The sequence below is a fragment of the Gigantopelta aegis genome, chromosome 4 (genome assembly GCF_016097555.1).
Source record: "Gigantopelta aegis isolate Gae_Host chromosome 4, Gae_host_genome, whole genome shotgun sequence".
NCBI lineage: Eukaryota > Metazoa > Mollusca > Gastropoda > Neomphalida > Peltospiridae > Gigantopelta > Gigantopelta aegis.
Window position 1 is genome coordinate 61,358,683 of NC_054702.1, and position 25,143 is coordinate 61,383,825.

The 25,143-nt window shown below is 35.1% G+C and overlaps 1 protein-coding gene across 2 annotated transcripts; it reads left to right on the forward strand.

The window, feature by feature from the left end:
* The first annotated feature begins 15 nt into the window (after positions 1-15).
* On the forward strand, positions 16-23,808 carry LOC121370872 (ESF1 homolog). 2 transcript variants are annotated; one of them, XM_041496387.1, is made up of 15 exons: positions 16-109; positions 3,407-3,998; positions 4,546-4,668; positions 5,519-5,602; positions 5,967-6,139; positions 7,616-7,727; positions 8,029-8,188; positions 12,418-12,532; positions 13,125-13,248; positions 15,072-15,233; positions 16,041-16,189; positions 20,309-20,432; positions 21,770-21,837; positions 22,459-22,602; positions 23,377-23,808. In XM_041496387.1, exons 2-15 carry the CDS (start codon positions 3,422-3,424, stop codon positions 23,707-23,709), a joined length of 2,448 nt encoding a protein of 815 aa, XP_041352321.1. In that variant the 5' UTR covers positions 16-109; positions 3,407-3,421; the 3' UTR covers positions 23,710-23,808. The 2 variants fall into 2 exon arrangements, with proteins under 2 accessions (XP_041352321.1, XP_041352319.1); XM_041496385.1 differs by lacking the exon at positions 16-109 and adding an exon at positions 144-1,098.
* The last annotated feature ends 1,335 nt before the right edge of the window (positions 23,809-25,143 follow it).

The window sequence follows — 25,143 nt, forward strand, 5'->3', positions numbered from 1 at the left end:
TGCGGTACTATTTTCTAAAGAGGAAGTTAGGACAACGTGATTTATTTTTACATCGTGTATGTGACATAAACACTCACATTTTGGTGTTTTTGTTTTCATTGTCGGCGAGGTGAGGTGGGACAGGGATGCAGATTATTCGCCCTCTGGACTTTTCGTCCACTAAAAATTCGTCCACTGTGACTGTTGAACTCGAGACGATTCGTCCACAACCAAAAATTGTTCTTGGACAATTCGTCCACTATAATTTTTTTCTATTAGTTATTTACCGTATATTTCGTCCACGGACTAAATAAATGTATGGACACTTTTTCATTTGAGTGGAATATCGACACAGAGTATTGCCTGAGAAGCGCAGATTGTAACCTAACCTAACAGCTTTGCCATGCCTATAAGGCTATATATATCTCTGACATTGCCAGTGGTTTTGCCCACAGCAGAAGGGGGGTTACCAAGTATGATGGGGGGAAATTTGATAGACATACTCTATTATTGTTATAATATTGTAATTATAATAGGGTATGGTATTTTCACATAAATGACAACATTTTCATCCGATGCGCATTGACGCAAACTTCCCAGTAGAAACAACAAAAACCATGTCGACGAAATGAGTACGGTAATACAGCAATCGCAATGTAGAAATGGTATTTTAGCAAGAGTTGTTACTAGCTTTGTTTTCTAAATAGTATGTCAGAATTATAGGTGTAATTGAAGAGCAATTTGAATAATAACATATCAATAAAGTACTATAAACAATGGACACAGACAGACCACAACAAGTTGATAGTGCCACTAAACTTTACTTTGTTTCATATACTAGTTCTAGTAGTTTACCACAAAACGAAAATAATTAACCATTTCAATGGCTAAGAAATAACATTTTAGATTTATTTGTCTTAATGTTGTAATCGAGTGCACGAATTGTCCGAGGTAGGTGGACGAATTGTACGGTGGACGAAACGTCCAAAGGACGAACCGTCTGGAAAGCGTGGAACAACACATTATTTTGTGTTACATATGGTTTATCATTAAATGTATAAATATACTAGCTTACGGTATCATCTTCAGACCTCGACGTGGGAAAAAAAGGCTAAATCAGTAAATGTTGGGATAAATTTGTTAGGCTACACTCATCCCCAAATTCATCAGGAGTTTTTTGTTTGTTTTCCCCCAGTTAATAAATAAGCTAAATAAATCTTTATATGTGTTTGCTTTCTGTCTTTGGCAATCCAGCTGTTTACCTTCTGTCACCTGGAACTGGGCGAAATCAGACGGCCCACTCGCCATTTAAACTAACCTATTTATATATTTTCACCTATTTTATGTGTACGTTGTGAGTGCATATTAAAAAAGATGGAACAAATAAAAACAAAAAAAGGAAATGTTTTATTTTCAGCGGATGTTTCAACCTGAAAGAAAAGAAGATTTGCTCGAATTTTAGTATAAACCACCCGCGGTTATTGACGGCAGTGTGTAACCCCCCCCCCCCCCCATAAAACCCCGATGCATGTATGATAAAGCAATGAATAAATGTTTTTATTAACAAAATTAAAAAAAGGGCGAAAGGACCCTATATGGGGGTTAACAGTACGAATGGACCAGGGTTAGAAATGACGCGGGCGATCTAGTAACAGGGGCGAAACGACCTGTTACCGTAGGTACTGGGTTCACAGCCCAATCCGGGGCCAATACACTGCACAGACTGTCACAGTTGAACACTGGTTCTCACCCAGAGCAAGCTTTCATGGCTCAGTGGGTAGTAGCTCAAGTCATCTCCAGCCCTCCCCTTATTGATATGTAGTAGAAGGCTAGAGGAAACTATCATTACTATGTAATGCTTTGGCAATCATCGACAATCAAATGGTTGCAAGCTACTGTGTCTAAAATAGAAATTTGTTCCTACATCTGACATTAAACTTATGTTGCTAACCTATACAAACACTACACAAAGAAACCTGATGCCCCTAAGCAAAACAAACCTACGCTGTACCTTTTTGTGGTGACGTTTAGGGGGTGTCGGCTTTCTTCATACAATAAATCTTGTTATTGAAAGATATATTGTTTATTAAACTAAAGGTAGCTTTAGCCTTACATGTATGTAGTTGTAAGCCATACATAATCCAATCAGTCAAGATATACATCTATGTATGTACATGTTAGTGATTTCCCTAGACATTTGGCAAGGCATGGTAGACCAAACACTCTTGGGGCATTTTTCACCATTTTCAGGGCACTTGTTTTTCATTAAAAATACACACAAATTAATTGAAATAAACATTAATGTAATTTTTGTGCTTGCTTTAATAAATGAATGGCAAAAGATATAAAATATATATATATAATAATACTTTTTTGGGTGTTTTATAAAGGCAATTTTAGAATTAATTACTGAAAAAGGTTTGTTTTAATCTCGGGGCAGCATGGTGCTAGACTATTGAGGCATGGTGCTGCACCATGCTAAAACAGGCTACGGAAAACACTACATGTACATGTAGTTATGTAAAATATTTTTGTTCTTCTTCTTATTGAAATGCATATGAATCATGATATATATTCATTCTCTATTTTGTAGTGTAAATAACTTCAAATGACAAAACTTAGCAGTCATTTGTAGAAAATAGTATTCAAAATACTAAGCAGTTACTCAAACCAAGAATTTAGAACTCTGCATTTCGTTATACTTATAGATTTTAGTTGAAAGTAAATTAAACTAAGGGGCCGTCCATAATTTTCAACATTTTCTCAAGTGTACAGACTGTACACTTTTGACCACCCCCCTCCCTCCCCCCCCCCAAAAAGTATACATCCCCAAATGAAAAATGTTGATGTGGCGAAGTAATCCAGGTCCATATTCCCCAAAACTAGACCAGGGCACTAGCTAGGAGTTTCCATGGATTGTACCTAGAACACACAATGGTTGTAAGAATAAAGATAAATTTCGAGGTAATCTTAAAAAAACGGCAGTAAATACACTAGAAGGAAACATGGCGGAAAAAACCTTAATATATCTAACGCATTGTAGGCTTTATTTCATCTCATTTGAGAAAGTATTTGGTGAGATATTAACACAGTAGTAATTATAAAAATACAACCGATTTCAGTTGAAACAATGATGTCACTATGTCATTTTGTGACGTAGATTGGCCACATTGTTACTGTGAAATGAGGAGAGCAGAGCTAGCAGCGTGTGCAAAATTTGAATGTTTCTGCCGATTCGCACATCAATTGATCAACATTTTTTTTTTTTTTTTAAAGTGTACGCTGGCCCCTTAACCCCCTCCCCCCCTGCGTATGGTTTGTACGCTCGTGAAAATGTTGAAAATTATGGATGGCCCTAAGAGAGCCAGGTACAATGTGTATGCATAATGTTTTCTTACTGTCATTTGTTTATTTTTGTGTATTTCAGATTAATTTTTCCACAATGGATGACATCCAGAGTGATCCTCGCTTTAGTCATGTTACTAAAGATCCTCGATTCAGACAGGTGCCCAGGAAGGAAAGGAAAGTAAAAATTGACAAACGGTTTCAATCTATGTTCAGTGATAAAAGATTTAAGCTGAAATATTCTGTTGATAAAAGAGGAAGACCCGTTGACACATCAACAGATGAGAATCTCAAGAAGTACTATGAACTTTCAAGTGAGAGTAGTAGTAGTGAGGATGATGAAGATGTTGATGATGATATAGAGAAGGATCATGGAAAAGAAGACTTACATGAAAAAGATGACAGTGGTGTTGATGATGAGTCAGTTAAATCTAGTATGTCTGAGGACTTGGAGAGAGAAGAAATGGAACTGGCGTCAAAGAAAATTGCCAAGATGCAGAAAAGTGCTAGTGGCAAGAGCGTCAGTAAACTTTCTTCAGAACAGAAACACAGAGAGACTGGTAGACATAGATTTAATGTGCAGTCACATAATGAAGAGGATAGTGACACTTCCAGCTCAAATGATCACACGAAGAACTCTTCAAATAGGCAGCAAAAGAATACTATTAAATCAGGTATCATTTTGTAATAAATTATAAATTATAAACGTAACTTAGATATATACATGTATATGTGTAGCCTATGTAGCTGGAACTGACTTTTAAACTGACTATTTAAGTAAATATTAATTAGAAATGGTTACTTTTATTCTCTGGCCTGGTTCTTATAAAACTTTTAAGGTCTGTACTCAAGACTAATAGTGTGAGACTTTAACATCATGGCCATGCCATACAGATTGCATGCATTTGAGGTCATTAGACAGTTGCACGGCGGGACATAGCCCAGTGATAAAGTACACACTCGATGCATGGACATCCAATAGCTGATGATTAATAAATCAATGTGCTCTAGTGATGTCATTAAACAAAACACACTTTTACATGAGAGAGTTGAGTTTAAAGTTTTATTAGCACGGAACCTGGATTAGTTGTCACATCTTGTAACTCTGTGTACGTGTATATATATATACACATTTTGTTTTCAAGAATAGAGATTGGAACTAATTGATACTGAAAATTGAAATGTAAATTGTAATACAGTTATTGTATTTTATTTCTTCAGGATCATCTGCATCACATAATAAAGATGAAAAGAGTTCACAAGTGCAAGAAAGTGAAAATCGTCAGAAGAAGACAAAATCCAAACAGAAGAAAACAGTAGGGAAATCTAAGAAAGAGTTAATAGGTAAAATACACAGTGATATATTACATGTATTACTATTTGTACTCAATGTACCTTGGGAATATTATGAACACTGATTTTTCACTCAATTAAGTAGTTAAAACATAACCAGTGAAGATCTAGCCTGAGAGATGGGGCCACGGTGTTCACTAGAATGTGTACAGTTAGACAAATACAGCTGCATTTCTAGTAAACACAGCCATGTATTTACTATTGAGCATTTAGGATTTAGATCATTAAAGGGTCTGTCCTGAGTTTGCTGTCATTATGCAGCCCTCTACATTAACATTTTCATCTAGGAGCCATATGGCGCCTACATGTACTTGTATTTTTTATATAGATAGTATGAAATGTTTTAGTCGCCAAATGAAAAAAATGATTGCATATGTGACCAAATCGGTCACTCACAGTGTAGACATCTGGTATGAAACGTTTTAGAGTTAGATCCTTTTAACAACTAAAATTATAAATTACCTCTATATTTTTTTTTATAGGATATCGGTATCTGTATATTCAGTGTGTTTCTGGTCGTTATAATACTGGTAGTCACTAAAACTTTATTTTACTACCTAATTATATTTTTTGGCATATGTAAAAAAATATTCGGAGGTAAAATATTGTATCAGCTTCTTGAAGGATTCAAGCAGTCGGAAACACCTTGTATATGTATACACAAACAAGAAAATGCATTATTTATATCTAATTTTAATCTTTAAAATTCTAAAACTGTTGATGGTTAATTTCTTGGGGTGTTGTTTTTTAATATTACCATAAGATACAGGTTTTATATTTAGAAGTAATACACTTGTTATACTGTATTTTTGTGATAATATCGATGATTTTGTACTTCCAGACATGGCAACTGCACCTGATCTGGCACGGGGAGCTGTTCTCTTGGAAAGTTCATCTGAAGATGAAGATCTTTCTGATGATGAAGGTTATTTCTGCTTGTAACTAAAAAAAAACCCCTCTACCTACACACCAAGCAGTGTATAAATGAATAAACTGATATCATTATTGGTGTATCTAAAATAAGAAATAATTTTCAATTTCTATTTTTATTTATTTAATACATAATTATTTATTTTTGTAAAATTGTTTTATCGGATTGATGGATGGATGGAAGCATGCATACAATGTATATTGATGTAGCATGCTCTTTGATATGCCCATATCCAGTTACGGTTGAGACATGTCCACTGGGCCCTATGTTGGACTGCCAGACGTATTAGTACACAATCGGCATATTGTTGTTTATACCAAGAAGACTTTTTAAATTATGTTTTGCTACTGTGTTTAAGATGGTGAATTTGATCATGGCTGGGGAGAGCTGGACAAGGACGTCCCAGAGGCAGAGGATCTCGGTCATCGTCTCGCTATCTGTAACATGGACTGGGACCGCGTCAAAGCTCACGACCTTTACCTTCTCTTCAACTCATTTGTACCAACAGGAGGAATTCTACATTCTATTAAGGTTTTCCTCATCACTTTAATGAAATTCAATAACTTCATGCTAAGACTGTTAATTGAAATTTAATAAATATGGGCACACATTATTTCTTGGATCATATCTGTATCAGATGTTGGGTTTCGTCTTAATTTGGGGCGGGATGTAGCCCAGTGGTAAAGTGATCTGAAATCAATTCCACCGGCCTCGGTGGTGTCGTAGTTAGGCCATTGGTCAACAGGCTGGTAGGTACTGGGTTCAGATCCCAGTCGAGGCTGGGATTTTTTATCCAGACACTGACTCCAAACCCTGAGTGAGTGCTCCGCAAGGCTCAGTGGGTAGGTGTAAACCACTTGCACCGACCAGTGATCCATAACTGGTTCAACAAAGGCCATGGTTTGTGCTATCCTGCCTGTGGGAAGCGCAAATAAAAGATCCCTTGCTGCTAATCGGAAGAGTAGTCCATGAAGTGGCGACAGCGGGTTTCCTCTCAAAATCTGTGTGGTCCATAACCATATGTCTGATGCCATATAACCGTAAATAAAAAATGTGTTGAGTGCGTCGTTAAATAAAACATTTCTTTCTTTCTGAAATCAGTTCCCATTAGTGGGCGCATTGGGCTATTTCTTGTTCCAGCCAGTGCACCATGACTTGTATGTCAAAGGCTGTGGTATGTGCTATCCTGTCTATGGGATGGTGCATATAAAAAAAAATCCTTGCTACTAATGGAAAAATGTGGCAGGTTTTCTCTCTAAGACTATATCGGAAGTACCAAATGTTTGCCATCTCATAGCCGATGATTCAGAAATCAGTGTGCTTTAGTGGTGTTGTTAAACAAAACAAAATTTAACTTGTCCTAATCTGGTTATAATCAAAGATACACTTGTCATCATAAGACTCTGATTATAATATTCTTGTAGTAGATATTTGTTTTTGACCAGAAAATTAAGAACAACCCACTAGAGATCCATACGACATAGAGCCAAATCATTGAAGCCTATTTTTCTTAAACAATCAAATTTGGTGTTTATGCATTGCAAATATATTATACAGTTACATGTGTGCAAGGCAAAAGCAGGCTTTGTAAATTCAGCCGTTACATTTTTGTCCCAGCATGTATAATCTATATGATAGTATATATTACATACATAATCTTTAAAACAGCCAAAAATCTTCATCTATATGAGTGCTACCTTGTTCTTCAAATGTTAGGATATTGTATGTGGGCTTATTCAAAGATAAAACAAATTTGGGGTAGTATTCTCCAAACTAGTTGTATTTATCCCATTTGAAATTTTTGAATGATTATCATTGTTTTGTTACAACCGTGCCACTGGATTTGTCAGATGATAATTGAAGTGTAAAGTTAACTTGTTTTTAATAATTTTGTTAGTTTTTTTCAATATTTGAAAATACATACAAATCATGATTTGTTGTATTATTTTTTAACTGCATGATAAAAGTTTAAAATATAGTCAGTGTAGCCTTTGAATAACATTGCAGATCTATCCATCGGAGTATGGTGTGCAGCGCATGGCTGAGGAAGAGCGGAGTGGACCGGTGGAACTCACTAAACAAGTCGAGGAACCAGAGCCTCACGAGGAGTCACAAGATGGTACAAATGATGATTTTTTATCTTAAGTTTTATTTTAATTTTTTTTAACTTTCAACTGAGCATACCTGTCAGAGACATGGTGAACACTTTAATTCTGTGTCTGATTTAAAAACAAAAGACATCATGTACATGCTGTACAGCAGTTGTCCAGGGCATGTCCATCAGCTGTGAATTTCAAACTGACAATTTTTTTTTTTTTTAATTTGCTGAAATATAATCGTGGAAAACGAGGGTTCCTATAATTTTTAAAGTTTAATAGATATTTTGTCGATATTTTCAACACATCTATTTGATTTTTCAGGAAGCCGATACCATCGTGAGAAGTTAAGACGGTACCAGCTCAACAGGCTGAAGTATTATTATGCTGTAGCTGACTTTGACTCTGTTAAAACAGCCAGCCGTGTCTATGATGAATGTGATGGAAGAGAATTTGAAAGTAGTTCATCTAAACTGGATCTTCGGTAATTCTTTACCACTGTTTAACACCAATAAATTCAGCTGAGTAGTAGAATGCTCTTTAGAGGTATAATAAGTCCTAGGAGAAAATGCCCATGGTGGACTTGTCAGTGGGTTTTGAGGTTTTTTTTCGCGCATTCCAACTGATATTTTAAAGTTGAATATGTCAAGATGAAATTTTATTCTAATTTCTAAAATCCATTTTAACATTTGAATTTTTATATTGATTAGATTTTCACTTCATATAATATTTATCTTTCTTTAACAAAAAAATTGCTGATGTTTTTTATTGCTGGATTGTCGTTAAACATTCATTCATTAAGAAAACTTGTGCTGGTATACAGTAAGAATAATCTATCATACTTACCATGTGTTATATTTTAGCAATAATTGAAAATATGTCACAGTGTCATTAATCAAATTGCTAAGTGTTGAGGATTTGTCCAGTGTCCTCAGCTTGTTAGTCCACTACCAATCGGTCTGTCCCACATATAGTTTCCGGATGTTTTTTCCACAATGCCTCAAGATATTGGAACTTGGATAGAAATATTAGTTTTTCATATATACTGAAGGCCAAAAGAAACTTTACCATAGTTTTAAATCAAAATATATTGACTAGATCAATATGTCAACATTAACATAACTAAAAATGAGTGTCATTCAGCATCTGATAATGACGTCACATTTTCCCAAAGCGAGGTGGTGTACACAAATCGAGCTTTCAACTTCATGGATGACATGCAAAGCATACAGACAATCACTCAAGTCCAATAACAAGTCACATTAATAGCGTGTGTGACCACCCTTTGCCCCAATACAAGCAATAATTCTCCAACGCATAGAAAAAATCAGTCGTCTGATGAGGTCACGTGGGAAGCTTTGCCATTCTTCTTGAAGGGCCTGGATCAGTTCCTGTTGGTTGGCTGGAGGGTGTGGTCGATCCAAAACATCCCAGAGGTTCTCTATGGGGGACATGTCTGGGGAGCGTGCAGGCCACGGCATTATGTTTACGTTGTTGGCTCTAACGAAGTTCTGTACGATTCTGGCTGTATGAGGTCTGGCGTTGTCTTGCTGAAAAATGACACCACGTGGCTGCCATTGGAGAAATGGTATTGCAGTTGGACGAAGAATGTCATCCCTGTAACGTTGAGCTGTCAAGTTTCCGTGAACGATGACCAATGGTGTCCTTTCCTGTGCACAGATACCTCCCCACACCATGACACTCCCTCCACCATATGGCACGACCTCCTGAACGCAAGAAGCCGCCACTCGTTCTCCCCTACGGCGGTACACACGCAGTCTTCCATCAACTCTGAACAAACAGAACCGGCTTTCATCAGTGAAAAGAACCCGCAGCCAATCACGTCGCTGCCAACGTCGTACAGTCCTAGCCCATGTCAATCTCAAACGACAATGTTGTGGTGTCAGCAAGTGTCCTCTATATGTCTGTAAGCCCTTATTCCATGAGTCCTGAGTCACCTGGCCACTGTCTGTCTACTACTAACCCTGTGACCTAAGGCATTCATTGCTGATGACGTCACTGTCAGGAAGCGATTTCGTAGATGCAAGGTACGCAAGTACCGGTTATCACAGGGCGAAGTCACCCTGGGTCTGCCTGTTCTTGGCCTGTCTGATGTCTGTCCTGTTTGCCTGTAGCGTTGCATCAAGTTTGTAACAGTAACACGGGAACAACCAAAGGTTCTGGCAATGTGGGCATGAGTGGCTCCCATCTGTATCATACCCAGGGCTCTCTCGCGTTGTTCTGGTGTCAGTTGTGGCATTTCTATGGTGGATTTTTATCTGTGTGGATGTCTGACATGCCGTCTAAACCGTTTTTATACCCTTGCAATTGCTGTTCATAATGCACAAGTTTTTCACTTTTCTGTGTGTTCCACCCAAAACGTGCAGTGGGCGGGTATAATTTTCTGCATACATTATTGTTGTGTTTGGGCTATGTGTTTTGGATTGAGTTACTTTTTAAAAACAATTAATTTTTTCTTAAATTCCAAGTTGAAAATGGTAAAGTTTCTTTTGGCCTTCAGTATATTATATGTTTGAATGCCTCAAGATATTGACCTGGAATTTTGTGTATATCTTCATTATGTACTGTCACAGATCAAGTTTGATATATATATACTGAACAAAAAAAGAAACTTCCGATTTGTACATATAGTATTTGTTGTGTTAAAGAATTCATTGTGTAATGAAATTATATAGGTAGTATTAGCCTTGAGCTGTATTATCAGGATTCATGAATTTTATCGATTATTTTTGCACTGTTTATCGTCGACAACGTGAAATTCAATTTGCACATGCATGCATGGTTCGACATGTCCCGTGTAGTATTCGGTCAATTTGTTTTACTTGTCTTACTGACATTGTTGTCAAGTGAACGAAAACGCTTCAAAATTTGTAAAAAAACTATAATTTTTTAAACATTGTAGCATTTTTAGTATTGCAAGAATACCCAATAATTTACGCGAACGGACAATTGGCATGCTTGATGCTGGCATGTCGACAGAAGACGTTGCAAGGCATGTTGGGAGTTCTAGTCGAGCGATACGAAATCTTCGCGTAAGATTTCAAACGACAGGAAGCACCAACGACTTGCCACCTCGTGGACGTCCGCGTGTTACAACACGTGGTCAAGACCGCTATTTCATGAATACGCATTTGCGCAATCGATTCCAAACTGCCACTGCTACTGCTGCTAACACACCTGGGCTTCACAGTAACCGAATCAGTGGGCAAACTGTTCGTAATCGTCTGCGGGAGAACGGTTTACATGCACGATGTCCTTACGTCGGATGCGTTTTAACGCAACGTCATCGTCTTAATTGGGCACGTGTACACACTCGTTGGATACGGCGACGCTGGAATACCGTTCTTTTTTCGGATGAATCCCGATTTTCTTTACAACGTGGTGATGGCAGGGTGCGCGTCTACCGTTGGAGAAATGAATGCTATGCTGACTTGTGTTCTTGAACGAGATCGTTTCGGGGGTGGGGGTTCTGTCATGGTCTGGGCAGCCATTGCCCATGGTTATCGTTCACCACTAGTCGTCATTGATGGCAATTTAAATGCTCAACGTTACCGCGATGACATTCTCGCTCATCACGTCATTCCTCTGTTCCATAACAACGCCAACATCTCGATTTTTCAGCATGATAATGCCACCTCTCATACAGCTAGAGACACTGTAAATTTTCTTAGGACAAATAACATTGATTTCATTGATGACTGGCCCACCAAAAGTCCTGATCTCAACCCCATCAAGCATGCCTGGGATAGTCTGGACAGACGATTGAGGCGTCGTCCCAACTCACCCGCTAACGTCAACGAACTTCGTCAAGCTGTCATTCAGGAATGGAACAATATTCCACAGGCAGAAATCAACACTTTAGTCAATTCTATGCGCCTGTGATGCACTGCAGTGGTCATACCAGTTATTAAGTGGGTGTTTTTATTTTTAACCCCTACCACACTTGGTCAAAATTTCTCCCAGTTTCTGTTAACCTATGGCCATGATTTTTGCACCAAAATGATGCATCATGGAACACTCTTTAAACACATATATAACAATTATTCCCCCGGTTTGTTTTCATCAAGTTATGTTCAAGCAAAGTTAGCGGAAGTTTCTTATTTTGTTCAGTATATATATATATATATATATATATATTTGTTTTAATTTTGTGTTTTAAATACCCATTTTGCACAGAGTTATGGCCCTTGAACTTAGGAGATATGGACATTTGTTGGGCCCAGTAGGGGACATCTATTGCTTTGACAGTACTGTCGGAATGCTTGTTTGTATTATATATTTTGTGTTCTGGTTTGCCAGACATCTTGGTTAAATCAGTTAACTACATTATATACAGAACTTGAGGATGTGCACTTTATAATATGTTTAATACTAATAGTTTGTGGGAGACGCCTACATGTATCATTATTTGAGTTGTTAGTACTGTGTGGTGTTGATAAATCTTGTATTACATGCAGTTATCAGTGAACTAGAACCAGTGGCATAGCATGGGCGGGACCACTGGGGTTGTTGCCCTGGGCGAAAAATTCTGGACTGGTGGAAGGGACTCGGGGAGTGCTAACGGTCCACTGGTTAGGGGGCTCAATACTTGCCTTGCCCCACCCCGGGTGCTGGCAACCCACACTATGCCAATGTCTAGAATGGGTTGCACTGTAGTAGATAATTTTATATATTAATCTTTTTCTCTTGTAGTTACATTCCAGATGGCATGAAGTTTGAAGACAAACCTAAAAGTGAATGTACCTCAATAGCTGTTGCTAAGTACAAACCTCAAAATTTCTATACCTCTGCCCTTTGTCAGTCCAAGGTAATTTGATTCTTTGTTTCAAACATTAATAAAATTAACACAGTTCTCAGGTTAAGTACTGATATTGATATTTTTATACTCATGTTAGTTTTTCATCCATGAAACCAGTGCACCATGACTGGTATATCAAAGGCCATGGTATGTGCTGTTCTGTCTGTGGGATTGTGCATATAAAAGATCCCTTGCTACTAATGGAAAAACTAGCGGGTTTCCTTTCTTAAGACTATACGTTAGAATTACCAAGTGTTTGACATCCAATAGCTGATAATTAGTAAATCAATGTGTTCTAGTGGTGTCGTTAAACAAATTAAACTTTTAACTTTCATTCCATGATTTCATGTTTACCCTTGATGCTCAGTAGTTGATTTATTTTTTGAGCTGAGGTATCATTAAATATATTCATTCATTCAATCATTTGTTCATTCATTCATATATCCATTATCCATTAATTCAATCATATAGAGAGAAAACATTAAACTGGTTTTCTTTTCCATTATTGTTTGCGGTTGATCAATCTCGTCTATGTATATGATTTTGTAGCAAGGTGGCACATGTCATTTGAATTGTTAAAAATAGTTATGATTTTTGTTAGGTTGATCTCACATGGGATGAAACCGACCGAGATCGGATTAGTGTTACCATGAAGAAATTCCAGAAGGAAGAGATTAACGAAGACGATTTTAAGGCTTTCTTGGCCTCGGACTCGGACGGAGAAGGTAAAAGACATCAGAATAGCAAATTATATGGCACAGAGTAAGCTTTGTGAATCCATGTTGTGGAGGGTGAGATGAAGCTAAAGCAGTAGATTGCTCGTCTTGATGTCTGATGAGTCATAGGATCAATCACTCTCACTGTCAGGATTTTTCCATTCCAAACGATACATTGAAGACAGTGGTATGAGCTGCCTAAGTCTAATGAGGGCTATCTTCACAATGGTTATAGTTTTGGAGGAGAAAGCCCAGTGTGTAATCTCACAGCACTCCATTTTAACTTTCCCATGGTAGGCACGGGTTACATCTAGTATAAGTATAAAAACTGACTCAGTATTATTATATTGTGTGGGTATTCTTGTGCCGTGAGCAAGTTTCCATGGGATATCAGGGATTTATCCAGACAGTTACTAGTCATTTCGTACCATAGTCGTTTCATACCATAGTGCTTTTGTCATTTTGTACCACAGTCATTTCGTATCATGGCCATTTCGTACCATGGGTTCGTATTTCGGACCATAGTCATTTCATACTTGGGTTCTTATTTTTGTCATGGTATGCCACTTCTTATTTTTATTGTTGACGAATAAACGTTTATGTGTAAACATTCCTTGTAAAGTGAGCAAATGAATAAAGGTTTAAATGAATAAAAGAAGTAAATTAATGACGAAATGTGTTTCAGTGGCCATTAACCCTATTGAATTCACTTTTCTGAACATATACATGTACATGTGTATTGCCACATGAAGATGATAGTTTATTTTTAAGACGAACTGACAATTAACCCATGGCACTTTTGATCATTTCAGATGATACGACACACCCCATTTTATATAGGCCTACACCCTTAGCTCACTGTCTTTATTAAGGGGTGGGGCTTCAATACAGTTGCATTAGCCTAATGTTTATTTTTTAAATCAGTAATTCGCCATTTCACTTTCTATCATTCAACTAAGCTGCACAATAAATGATTGAGGTACAAAATGACCAAGGTACGAAATGACCAAACAGACATGGTACGAATTGACTTGGGTACAAAATGACCAAATAACTATGGTACGAAATGACCAGGGTACGAAATGACTTTGGTATGAAATGGTAAAATTGGGTACGAAATGGTAAAATTGAGTATGAAATGACTATAGTATGAATTAACTGGTTACCATCCAGACGATCTGTTGTACCGAACACAGGCCCCTTCCTAAAAATAAATGGCACTAAAAATCCCCAATTATTTTAGCAGTAGTGCATTGCATCATTCAGAGGCCTAAAAAAAACCATCCCTGGTTTAATTCAGTCTCTCTAATTTTCAAAATCCCATCAGACATGGGACGCTGCCAAAAGATCCTGTATAAATCCCTGGATATTTCTGTTACTGTAAATCAGGAAATGTTAGCGAATTGAGCAAGGTCATACAAGATGCTAATATTTGATGACACAAATTTAAAGAGACATACAACAGACTGTTCCTAAAACCTTATGTGCGATTGTTTTGTCTGTGATTAACTGAAGACACAAAAATAGTTACACGATGTTGATCAAACCAAAAGGATAGCAAACAGCAATAGTTAGTTAGCATGCACATTACTGCAATTTTGTATTAAATTCAAGATGTCTGTAAGCTGCATACTGTCAAGATTCATCAAAAACATTATTTCAGCTGATCCTACAACTTAAGCTTATTAATTTTTTAGTTTCTGATATGTTGACCTTGCTAAAGTTCTATGTCGCTAATATGTCACTTATTTGGATTTCGCTAAATTTTAAGATAGCTAATATTTTATGATTTATAGTATTATTAACTGCAGTGTTTTTGTTGCTTTGTTTAGCGGACTATGGTGATCTAGTAGCAGCTTCAGATGACAGTGATTCAGATCAGAGCGATGAGGAGAAGCAGATTGACAAGTACAAACAACTTCTGCAGAGTCTGGATGACGGCAAACAAACATCAAAAGACAATGATATGGACATGGAAATAACGTGGGAACCTGGTAAATATACACTGAGACTGTCAATCACAGTTAGAAAATCAGTTCATTGCATTTATTGTGTTGGGGCAGTTACCACTCTAAATCATTGCCCTATAGCTAATAAATTACGGTATATATGGTTATCTATTCTGTGCAGACATAGGTAATATGTATACGGTGGCCCCCCAAAATTGATAACTCTACTGTATATGAAATTATTTAAAAAGTATGGGAACTGAAAGTTTGTTATTGCAACCCATTTCGATTGGATATTTGCTACTTTCAGTGAAAAGTTTAGGTCTATAGACAGATATTATTAAAGTAGAAACAGGTTCAAAATTGTGAGTCAGAAAATGCGATGCAAGACAGGAGGACAATAATTGCAATGAGTGTCACATATGTTTTACGTAAGAATCTGAATCTGATGCTATTTAACAATATTTGTCCTTTGTGCCTAACATTTTCATTGAAGGTGGCAAATATATAGAGGATTTGTCACAAGTGTTTTTTAATATGGAAAATATCAACCGAGTCTACGTTAATCAGTATTTGTCGAGGCTCTGCCTAGACAAATACCAATTAACTAGACGAAGTTGATATTTTACATTTTAAAAAACACGAGTAGCGAATTCTATTTATTCTATAACACTTCTAAAATAACATTTTCATTCGATATTTTGTAAATTACAGTACTAAAGTCGCCTCCATCGGTAATATGACGCCATCATGATTAGCATAAATTAGTTTGACATCAAGCATGTTAACTAAATCTTATGCAAATGTTAAGCTCGGCTATGAAAATCAGTTGTTTTATTTGCTGTCTGACAGGTCTGAAGGAAACTGCAAAAGACATTGTGAAAAAGAAAGAGAGAGAAAGTGGTCAGACTCCATGGGAAGAATACCTCCATAAGAAAAAACAAAAGAAGAAGCAGTTAAAGGAACAGAAGAAGAGTGCTGCTGAAAAGAGGGAGAGAGAGGTAAATGGTGGTTAATAATTAAAGAGGGATAGAGGTTAATAGTGGTAAATAATTAAAGAGGGAGAGAGAGCTAAATAGTGGTAAATAATTAAAGAGTTAGAGAGAGCTAAATAGTGGTAAATAATTAAAGACTGAGGTAAATGGTGGTTAATAATTAAAGAGGGAGAGAGAGCTAAATAGTGGTAAATAATTAAAGACTGAGGTAAATGGTGGTTAATAATTAAAGAGGGATAGAGGTTAATAGTGGTAAATAATTAAAGAGGGAGAGAGCTAAATAGTGGTAAATAATTAAAGACTGAGGTAAATGGTGGTTAATAATTAAAGAGGGATAGAGGTTAATAGTGGTAAATAATTAAAGAGGGAGAGAGAGCTAAATAGTGGTAAATAATTAAAGAGGGAGAGAGCTAAATAGTGGTAAATAATTAAAGACTGAGGTAAATGGTGGTTAATAATTAAAGAGGGATAGAGGTTAATAGTGGTAAATAATTAAAGAGTTAGAGAGAGCTAAATAGTGGTAAATAATTAAAAACTGAGGTAAATGGTGGTTAATAATTAAAGAGGGAGAGAGAGCTAAATAGTGGTAAATAATTAAAGAGTTAGAGAGAGCTAAATAGTGGTAAATAATTAAAGACTGAGGTAAATGGTGGTTAATAATTAAAGAGGGATAGAGGTTAATAGTGGTAAATAATTAAAGAGGGAGAGAGCTAAATAGTGGTAAATAATTAAAGACTGAGGTAAATGGTGGTTAATAATTAAAGAGGGATAGAGGTTAATAGTGGTAAATAATTAAAGAGGGAGAGAGAGCTAAATAGTGGTAAATAATTAAAGACTGAGGTAAATGGTGGTTAATAATTAAAGAGGGATAGAGGTTAATAGTGGTAAATAATTAAAGAGTTAGAGAGAGCTAAATAGTGGTAAATAATTAAAAACTGAGGTAAATGGTGGTTAATAATTAAAGAGGGAGAGAGAGCTAAATAGTGGTAAATAATTAAAGAGTTAGAGAGAGCTAAATAGTGGTAAATAATTAAAGACTGAGGTAAATGGTGGTTAATAATTAAAGAGGGATAGAGGTTAATAGTGGTAAATAATTAAAGAGGGAGAGAGAGCTAAATAGTGGTAAATAATTAAAGACTGAGGTAAATGGTGGTTAATAATTAAAGAGGGATAGAGGTTAATAGTGGTAAATAATTAAAGAGTTAGAGAGAGCTAAATAGTGGTAAATAATTAAAGACTGAGGTAAATGGTGGTTAATAATTAAAGAGGGAGAGAGAGCTAAATAGTGGTAAATAATTAAAGAGGGAGAGAGAGCTAAATAGTGGTAAATAATTAAAGACTGAGGTAAATGGTGGTTAATAATTAAAGAGGGATAGAGGTTAATAGTGGTAAATAATTAAAGAGGGAGAGAGAGCTAAATAGTGGTAAATAATTAAAGACTGAGGTAAATGGTGGTTAATAATTAAAGAGGGATAGAGGTTAATAGTGGTAAATAATTAAAGAGTTAGAGAGAGCTAAATAGTGGTAAATAATTAAAGACTGAGGTAAATGGTGGTTAATAATTAAAGAGGGAGAGAGAGCTAAATAGTGGTAAATAATTAGAGGGAGAGAGCTAAATAGTGGTAAATAATTAAAGAGTTAGAGAGAGCTAAATAGTGGTAAATAATTAAAGACTGAGGTAAATGGTGTTAAATAGTGGTAAATAATAAAGAGGGTGGTAGAGAGAGAGAGCTAAATAGTGGTAAATAATTAAAGAGGGAGAGAGCTAAATAGTGGTAAATAATTAAAGAGGGAGAGAGCTAAATAGTGGTAAATAATTAAAGAGGGAGAGAGAGCTAAATAGTGGTAAATAATTAAAGAGTTAGAGAGAGCTAAATAGTGGTAAATAATTAAAGACTGAGGTAAATGGTGGTTAATAATTAAAGAGGGAGAGAGAGCTAAATAGTGGTAAATAATTAAAGAGGGAGAGAGAACTAAATAGTGATAAATAATTAAAGACTGAGGTACCGTATATATTCGCCTATAAGTCGAATTTTTTTCACCCAAAAATTATTTTATAACTTGGGGGGTCGACTTATAAGAGGGTAAAAAAAATTCACCAAAAAATATTAGTTTTGGGGATTATTTTACAAGTTTTATTGTTGAAGTATGCCATGTATTTATACTCAAATATGTTAATTTGACACATTTATTTTTTATAACCTTTTTTTTTTGGCATGCCAAGACAACAGTCCACTTAGTTAAATTAACAGTCATCACTAATAGTAAAAATGTAAACAATACTAACTACCTGTTGCCTGAGTTTATTTTGAAATCTGGTCACTGGCATTAATGGTTGTTCAAACAATGTTTTGGCGGTGATTAACTTCATGAATATTACTGAGCTTTCCCTTAAAATAGACTGATCTCTGCAGTTCACTATCTAGAGCAATAGGGACACACATCATTTGGTAAAAAAACCAGTGTACTTTCCAGAGTTATCCTCCTTACATGTATTAATATGGCAGCAAAACGTGATACTTTCAGTTTTATCGTAGTGATCTGTTGTCAGTGTTTATAAATAAAGTTGTTGTCTGTGCACAAAACCATCTGTACAGTACTATACAGTAACAGTCAAACAGCTTTCACTCTCTACTAAGGGAATATTTTGTTTTGATGCTATGTAATAATGATAGTTTGATTGGAATAGTCTGATTATATTGCGATGTACAAAACGTGAAAACCGAAGTTTGTAAAATAATTTTCTTTTGTTCAAATATTATTGTTCTCATGTGCTGAAAATAAGAAATATTTCAATATTTATAAGTAGTTTTTCATGGTTCGACTTATAAACGGGTCAATAAAAAAATAAGTTTTCAGGGCTTGAAATTAGGGACTCGACTTATAGCCGAGATCGACTTACAGGCGAAGATATACGGTAAATGGTGTTAAATAATTTAGGAGGGAGAGAGAGGTTAATAGTGGCAAATAATTGAAGAGGGAGAGTGGTAAATAGCGAGAAATAATTAAAGACTAATGTAAATAGTGGTAAATAATTAAAGAGGGAGAGATAGGTAAATAGTGGTTAATAATAAAAGAGGGAGATACAGGTAAATAGTGGTTAATAATTAAAGAGGGAGAGAGGTAAAGAGTGGTTAATAATAAAAGAGGGAAAGAGAGGTAAATAGTGGTTAATAATTATAGAGGGAGAGAGGTAAAGAGTGGTTAATAATAAAAGGGAGAGAGGTAAAGAGTGGTTAATAATAAAAGAGGGAGAGAGGTAAATAGTGGTTAATAATAAAAGAAGGAGAGATAGGTAAATAGTGGTTAATAATTATAGAAGGAGAGAGGTAAAGAGTGGTTAATAATTATAGAGGGAGAGAGGTAAAGAGTGGTTAATAATTATAGAAGGAGAGAGGTAAAGAGTGGTTTGTAATTAAAGAGGGAGGGAGAGAGAGAGAGGTAAAAAGTATTTAATTAAAGAGGAATATGGAGAGAGGTAAAGAGTGGTTAATAATTAAAGGAGGTAAAATTAGGAATATTAATCAGAATATGAGACAGCATTGTGAATGAAAATATTGCTTGCCATCCATAATTAAAGATTTAGATATTGTCATACATCCTGTTAGAATTACCTTAGATTTTCTGAGAATAACAAATATTTTATCAGTGTGAAGTGTCTCTAAAAGTATTCAGTTTCCAACTGGAAAGCACTGAGAAAAAGTAACCACTGTAAACATTGTTGGTGTAACTGTACTGTAAATATTGTTACTATAACCACTGTAAATATTGTTAATGTAACCACTGTAAACATTGTTAGTGTAACTGTACTGTAAATATTGTTACTATAACCACTGTAAATATTGTTAGTGTAACCACTGTAAATATTGTTAATGTAACCACTGTAAACATTGTTAGTGTAACTGTACTGTAAATATTGTTACTATAACCACTGTAAATATTGTTAATGTAACCACTGTAAATATTGTTAATGTAACCACTGTAAACATTGTTAGTGTAACTGTACTGTAAATATTGTTACTATAACCACTGTAAATATTGTTACTGTAACCACTGTAAATATTGTTAGTGTAACCACTGTAATTTTTTTAGTATAACTGTACTGTAAACATTGTTATTTTGCAGAGTCAGGCTCATGCTACAGAACACGGTGAAGCTTTCAGTGATGATGAGTTGCCACCTGGTGTTGACTTGAATGATCCTTTCTTCACAGATGAGCTGAAGGACTCCGACAAAGTGAAAAAGAAAGGTATCGCTGCATGACCGTACAGATAACTAGACGAGTAGTAGTTACAGGGTATTAAACAAGGCTCCATTTCCAAACCATTACTGACTTACTTCATAGGTGAGCTGAAGGACTCTGACAAAGTAAGGGGTGGAAAGTAGTCCAGTGGTAAAGCACTCGCTTGATGCGCGGTCGGTTTGGGATTGATCCCCGTTAGTGGGCCCATTTGGCTATTTCTCGTTCCAGCCAGTGCAGCACGACTGGTATATCAAAGGCTGTGGTATGTGCAGTCCAGTCTGTGGGATGGTGCATATAAAAGATCCCTTGCTGCTAATCGAAAAGAGTAGCCCATGAAGTGGCGACAGAGGGTTTCCTCTCTCAATAACTGTGTGGTCCTTAACCACATGTCCTACACCATATAACCGTAACATAAAATGTGTTGGGTCTATTGTTAAATAAAACAGTTCCTTCTTGACAAAGTGAAAAATAAACTAAGCTATTATTGATGAAATTACAGATTGCTAAGTAGTGTAATTATTTATAGGATATTAAACAAGTGTTCATTTTGAAAAAGGTACAGACTGAATATAGATTAATGGTAGACTCCCACCTGAGGTGTGATGGGTCATAGAATCAGTCACCTGCAAAGGGTTTTTTTTTTTGTTCCAGTCAGTACGTCATAACTGGTACATTAAGGCCCATAGGTGGTGATGACAGGTTTCTTCTCTTGACCAACTGTTGGGATCGATCCCTGTCAGTGGGCCCATTGGGTTATTTCTCATTCCAGCCAGTGCACCACGACTGGTATATTAAAGGCTATCCTGTCTGTGGGATTGTGCATATAAAAGATCCCTCGTTACTAATGGAAAAAATGTAGCGAGTGTCCTCTCTAAGACTATATAAAAATTACCAAATGTTTGACATCAAATAGCCGATGATTGATAAATCAATGTGCTCTAGTGGTGTCATTAAACAAAAAACAAACTTTTAAACTCTTGACCAACTGTTGAATTAACAATATTTTACGGAGCAAATAGCAGTTTAAAATGGGAGAGATTTTGTAAAATATTCCTTTTTTTTTTTTTCAATGAAAAATTAAAATTTCAATCTGTGAATTGTCATATTCACAACAGTGTTATATATATAGTATGTGATCTGGGTATATTGTTTTACATATATTATTCTGGGTCACAAAAATAAAACAAAAATAATTTTCACTGGTTTGTAAGTTTTTTTGGGGAAATCCTTTTGTTTGTTTCAAGAACCAACTTAAAATATCAAGCACATTTGCTATAGTAAATGTACAATTTACTTTGTTTCAGGGGGGAAAAATCCTATATTATTGATTTGTTTTTATACAGGTCAGAAGAAAAAGAATAAAAGAAAAGACTTAACAGAAGAAGAGCTGGCTAAACAAAAGCAAGAACAAGTAAGACTCATTCTTCTCTCAAACTCTTAGGACATTTGTTTAATGAACTGGAACTGGTCTCAGTGTATTTTTGTTAGTCTCCAACAGGAAGGGACTCTAGATTTCATCTGTCTTTCTGTCTGTCCCACATATAGTTTTTCAGACGTTTTTTTCATAATGTCTTGAGATATTGAGCTGAAAGTATGTTATGGACATTTAATTTAGGTAATATGAAAATTTGTTTGCCAAACATTTAATTGGCAATGAGTTTTTTACAATGCCTCAAGATACTGACCTGAAATTGTTTGTATAACTTGATCATGTTCTGTTACAGATCAAGTTTGACTTTCATGGCAATTTACCCATTTTATACAGAGTTATGGCCCTTGAACTTTGGAGATAAGAAAACAAATTTTGCAAAGCCTGAAGATATTGAGATAAAATTTTGTATATAGCTTTATCATGTACTGTTACAGATTAAGTTTTACTTTCATTGTGATTTACCAATGTTTCACAGAGTTATGGTCCTTGAATATAGGAGATACAAAATGTTTTTGAGCCAGGTAGGGGACATGTATTGATTTAGCAGTACTCTCAGAATGCTTGTTGAGTAATATGTTGAGGTTTTTTTAATTCATCTAGGCAGAACTTGCACTGTTGACGATGGAAGAAAATGAAGAAGGCAAACACCATTTCAATCTGAATGATTTAGTACAAGACAAGAAAAAGAAGAAGAAAAAGAAACACAAAAATCAAGTTAATGTGGAAGTGAATGATAATTTTGAGGTGTGTTATCACAACATATAACAGGACAAAAAATAATTGGTGTCTTCAAAAATAAGGCAGAAAAATATATTTCTAAATGCATGTGCTTCAGTAAATTTAAGACAAAAATTGTTGACCATTGCTGGATACCTAAATATTTGTTAGAAAATTAGAAATATGTTTCTGTTGGCTAGTTAGTTTACAGAAATGTTTCGTTATTTAAGGTTTTCATCCTATTTCTGAGAGTGCTTATAAAAATGTCTTGCTGTGTATTAAAAGTATTGGTTTATATGGCAGCAGTGTAACAATCACCATAGGTGTGATAAATACCTAGTTTTTCCCTAGCTTGTTTTAGCAGAGTGCAGGACCATGCCTCAATAGTCTAGTGCCATCCTGCCTTAATCAGCAACATCCTGCCTTGAAATAAAGTTTTGTTCAATAATTATTTTTAAAATTGTCTTTATAAAACATTCAGAAATGTATTATTAATTAATAAAATAAGCCTGCTCTATATATTATTTACCATTTATTTATTAAAATAAGTACATTAATTACATTTTCTTTTATTTCAGTTAAGTTTAATGAAAACAAATGCCATGAATATACACCAAAAGTTAAAATAAAGTTTGTTTTGTTTAACAACACCACTAGAACACATTGATTAATTAATCATCTTCGTTTTTGGTTCAAGCATTGCAGTGTAATCGACCCTTCCGAGTTCGACCCAACAAGATTCTACTGTATTTTCTTTTTATTTATATTTATGTAATATTTTATTATACTTTTCTTTTTCAGATAAAGGTTGATGATCCTCGGTTTAATGCAATGTACAACTCACATTTGTTCAACATTGATCCTTCGGCACCAGAGTTTAAAAGGACTAAAGGTATTGAAGCAATAATAGAAGAAAAACTGAAGAGAAGAAAGCATCCAGAACAAACAAAATCTGAATTTGATGTTTCTGAGAATGTGACTGCAAAACGAAGAAAACATTCTAGTGAACAGGATGGTGAATCATTTTCTAGAACTGAGCTTGAGACATCAGCAAAGGATGTGTCCTTGACATCTCTTGTGAAGTCGGTCAAGGCTAAAACTCAACAATTTTACAGTAAAAAGAAGTTCAGATGATGAACATGTCAGAGTTTATCAAAGTTGTGATCATTATGTAGATCAAGATTCTTTGGCATTATGTCTAAACTGAATCTGAAATAAAATATAAAGACACTGGAAAGTTTTTTATTTTATAACTAATTTGGGCATTAACATAATATTTTAAGCATTTTAATATTACTGGTACTCTGAAATGGGTCAGTAGGAATGCTTTAACATTCAGGGGTGGGAATTCTCCTTGAATTAGCTGTTTTCCTCTCATGGAACATTGCGTTTCCTCGCATTTTAATCGTCTTTTCCTCCAAAATGTGTCAAAATTTTTCCGGGACCCCTCTAGATTACCTCTTTTTTTTTTTACAGTTCACTAATTCCCACCCCTGAACATTAGATATCGTATGATTTAATACTGCACTAAAAACATTAAAATAAACTAAGGATATCATGCATCATAGGTTGGTTAATACAGGGTTTGGTTTTTTTTTCTTCCAGTTTTATGATGCTGTATTATTGCTTTGTGATAGATTAAAATTTATGCACCTGAATGTCGATTAAAAAACAAACAAAAATAAATAAAAACATTTGCTATCTTATTGTGTATATAAATATTGCAGGCTTTTTTTTAACTTGCTAAGTCTGGTCAAGGTGCCCCAATATTGCAAAGTCAATATTACAGGCATTTATAAATCTTATTTATCTTAAGCTTTAATTTTTATTTTCTATTTTATTCAGTCTATCTGAAGATTAGTTATTATTTAAAAAAAAAATGTATGACTTAGGAAGAGTTATTCAAAACATCATGTTGAAGATTTAGATAGTACTGTCATCCACACATTAGAGGTTACATATTGTTGCAAATTATTGTTCATAAGATTATACATTTCAAGTTCAATAAGATTAGATTACAGACATTTTGATCTTCATATACACATTAGAAATATGCTTGAAAAAGAATGGGAAAGTTCATCACTTGCAAATCCATAATTGCAAAATTACTGTCAGAATCACATATTCTGTCATGTATCTTGTTTGCCTCCCTACAAAACAAAACAAAAATGGAAAAAGTGTAAGTAGTATGTAGTAAGACCGTAGAAACAGTGCAGAATTTGTATACATATATGTTTCATAAATATGCCTTTTTTGTGTACAGAGATGTTCAAATTATGCCTTGTTCATAAATTAATCTACAAAAAAATATATATATATTATTGTCAAACATAATTTTGTCACAGTAGTACATTATGTTTACATGTATTTCATCTATAAGCAATAATTTTCATGATCAACAAAAAATTGAAAGTGAACTGTGTACATACAAAAAAAGTTAAATAAAATAACTATATCTTCATGCTTTATTTAATATCTAGGAAATAGACATTTCTTGGAGCACATTTGCTATTTTTTTTAATCTATTGAGAAGATGATGACATTGTGTTCCAATTAATTATAATTTTG

Excerpts from the sequence above, each read along its gene's own strand:
- LOC121370872 (XM_041496385.1), top strand. The coding sequence starts at position 1,033 with ATGTATAAATATACTAGCTTACGGTATCATCTTCAGACCTCGACGTGG. Across the intron at positions 7,728-8,028 it reads TCACGAGGAGTCACAAGATG|GAAGCCGATACCATCGTGAG; the intron begins GTACAAATGATG and ends TTGATTTTTCAG. Across the intron at positions 21,838-22,458 it reads CTAAACAAAAGCAAGAACAA|GCAGAACTTGCACTGTTGAC; the intron begins GTAAGACTCATT and ends TAATTCATCTAG.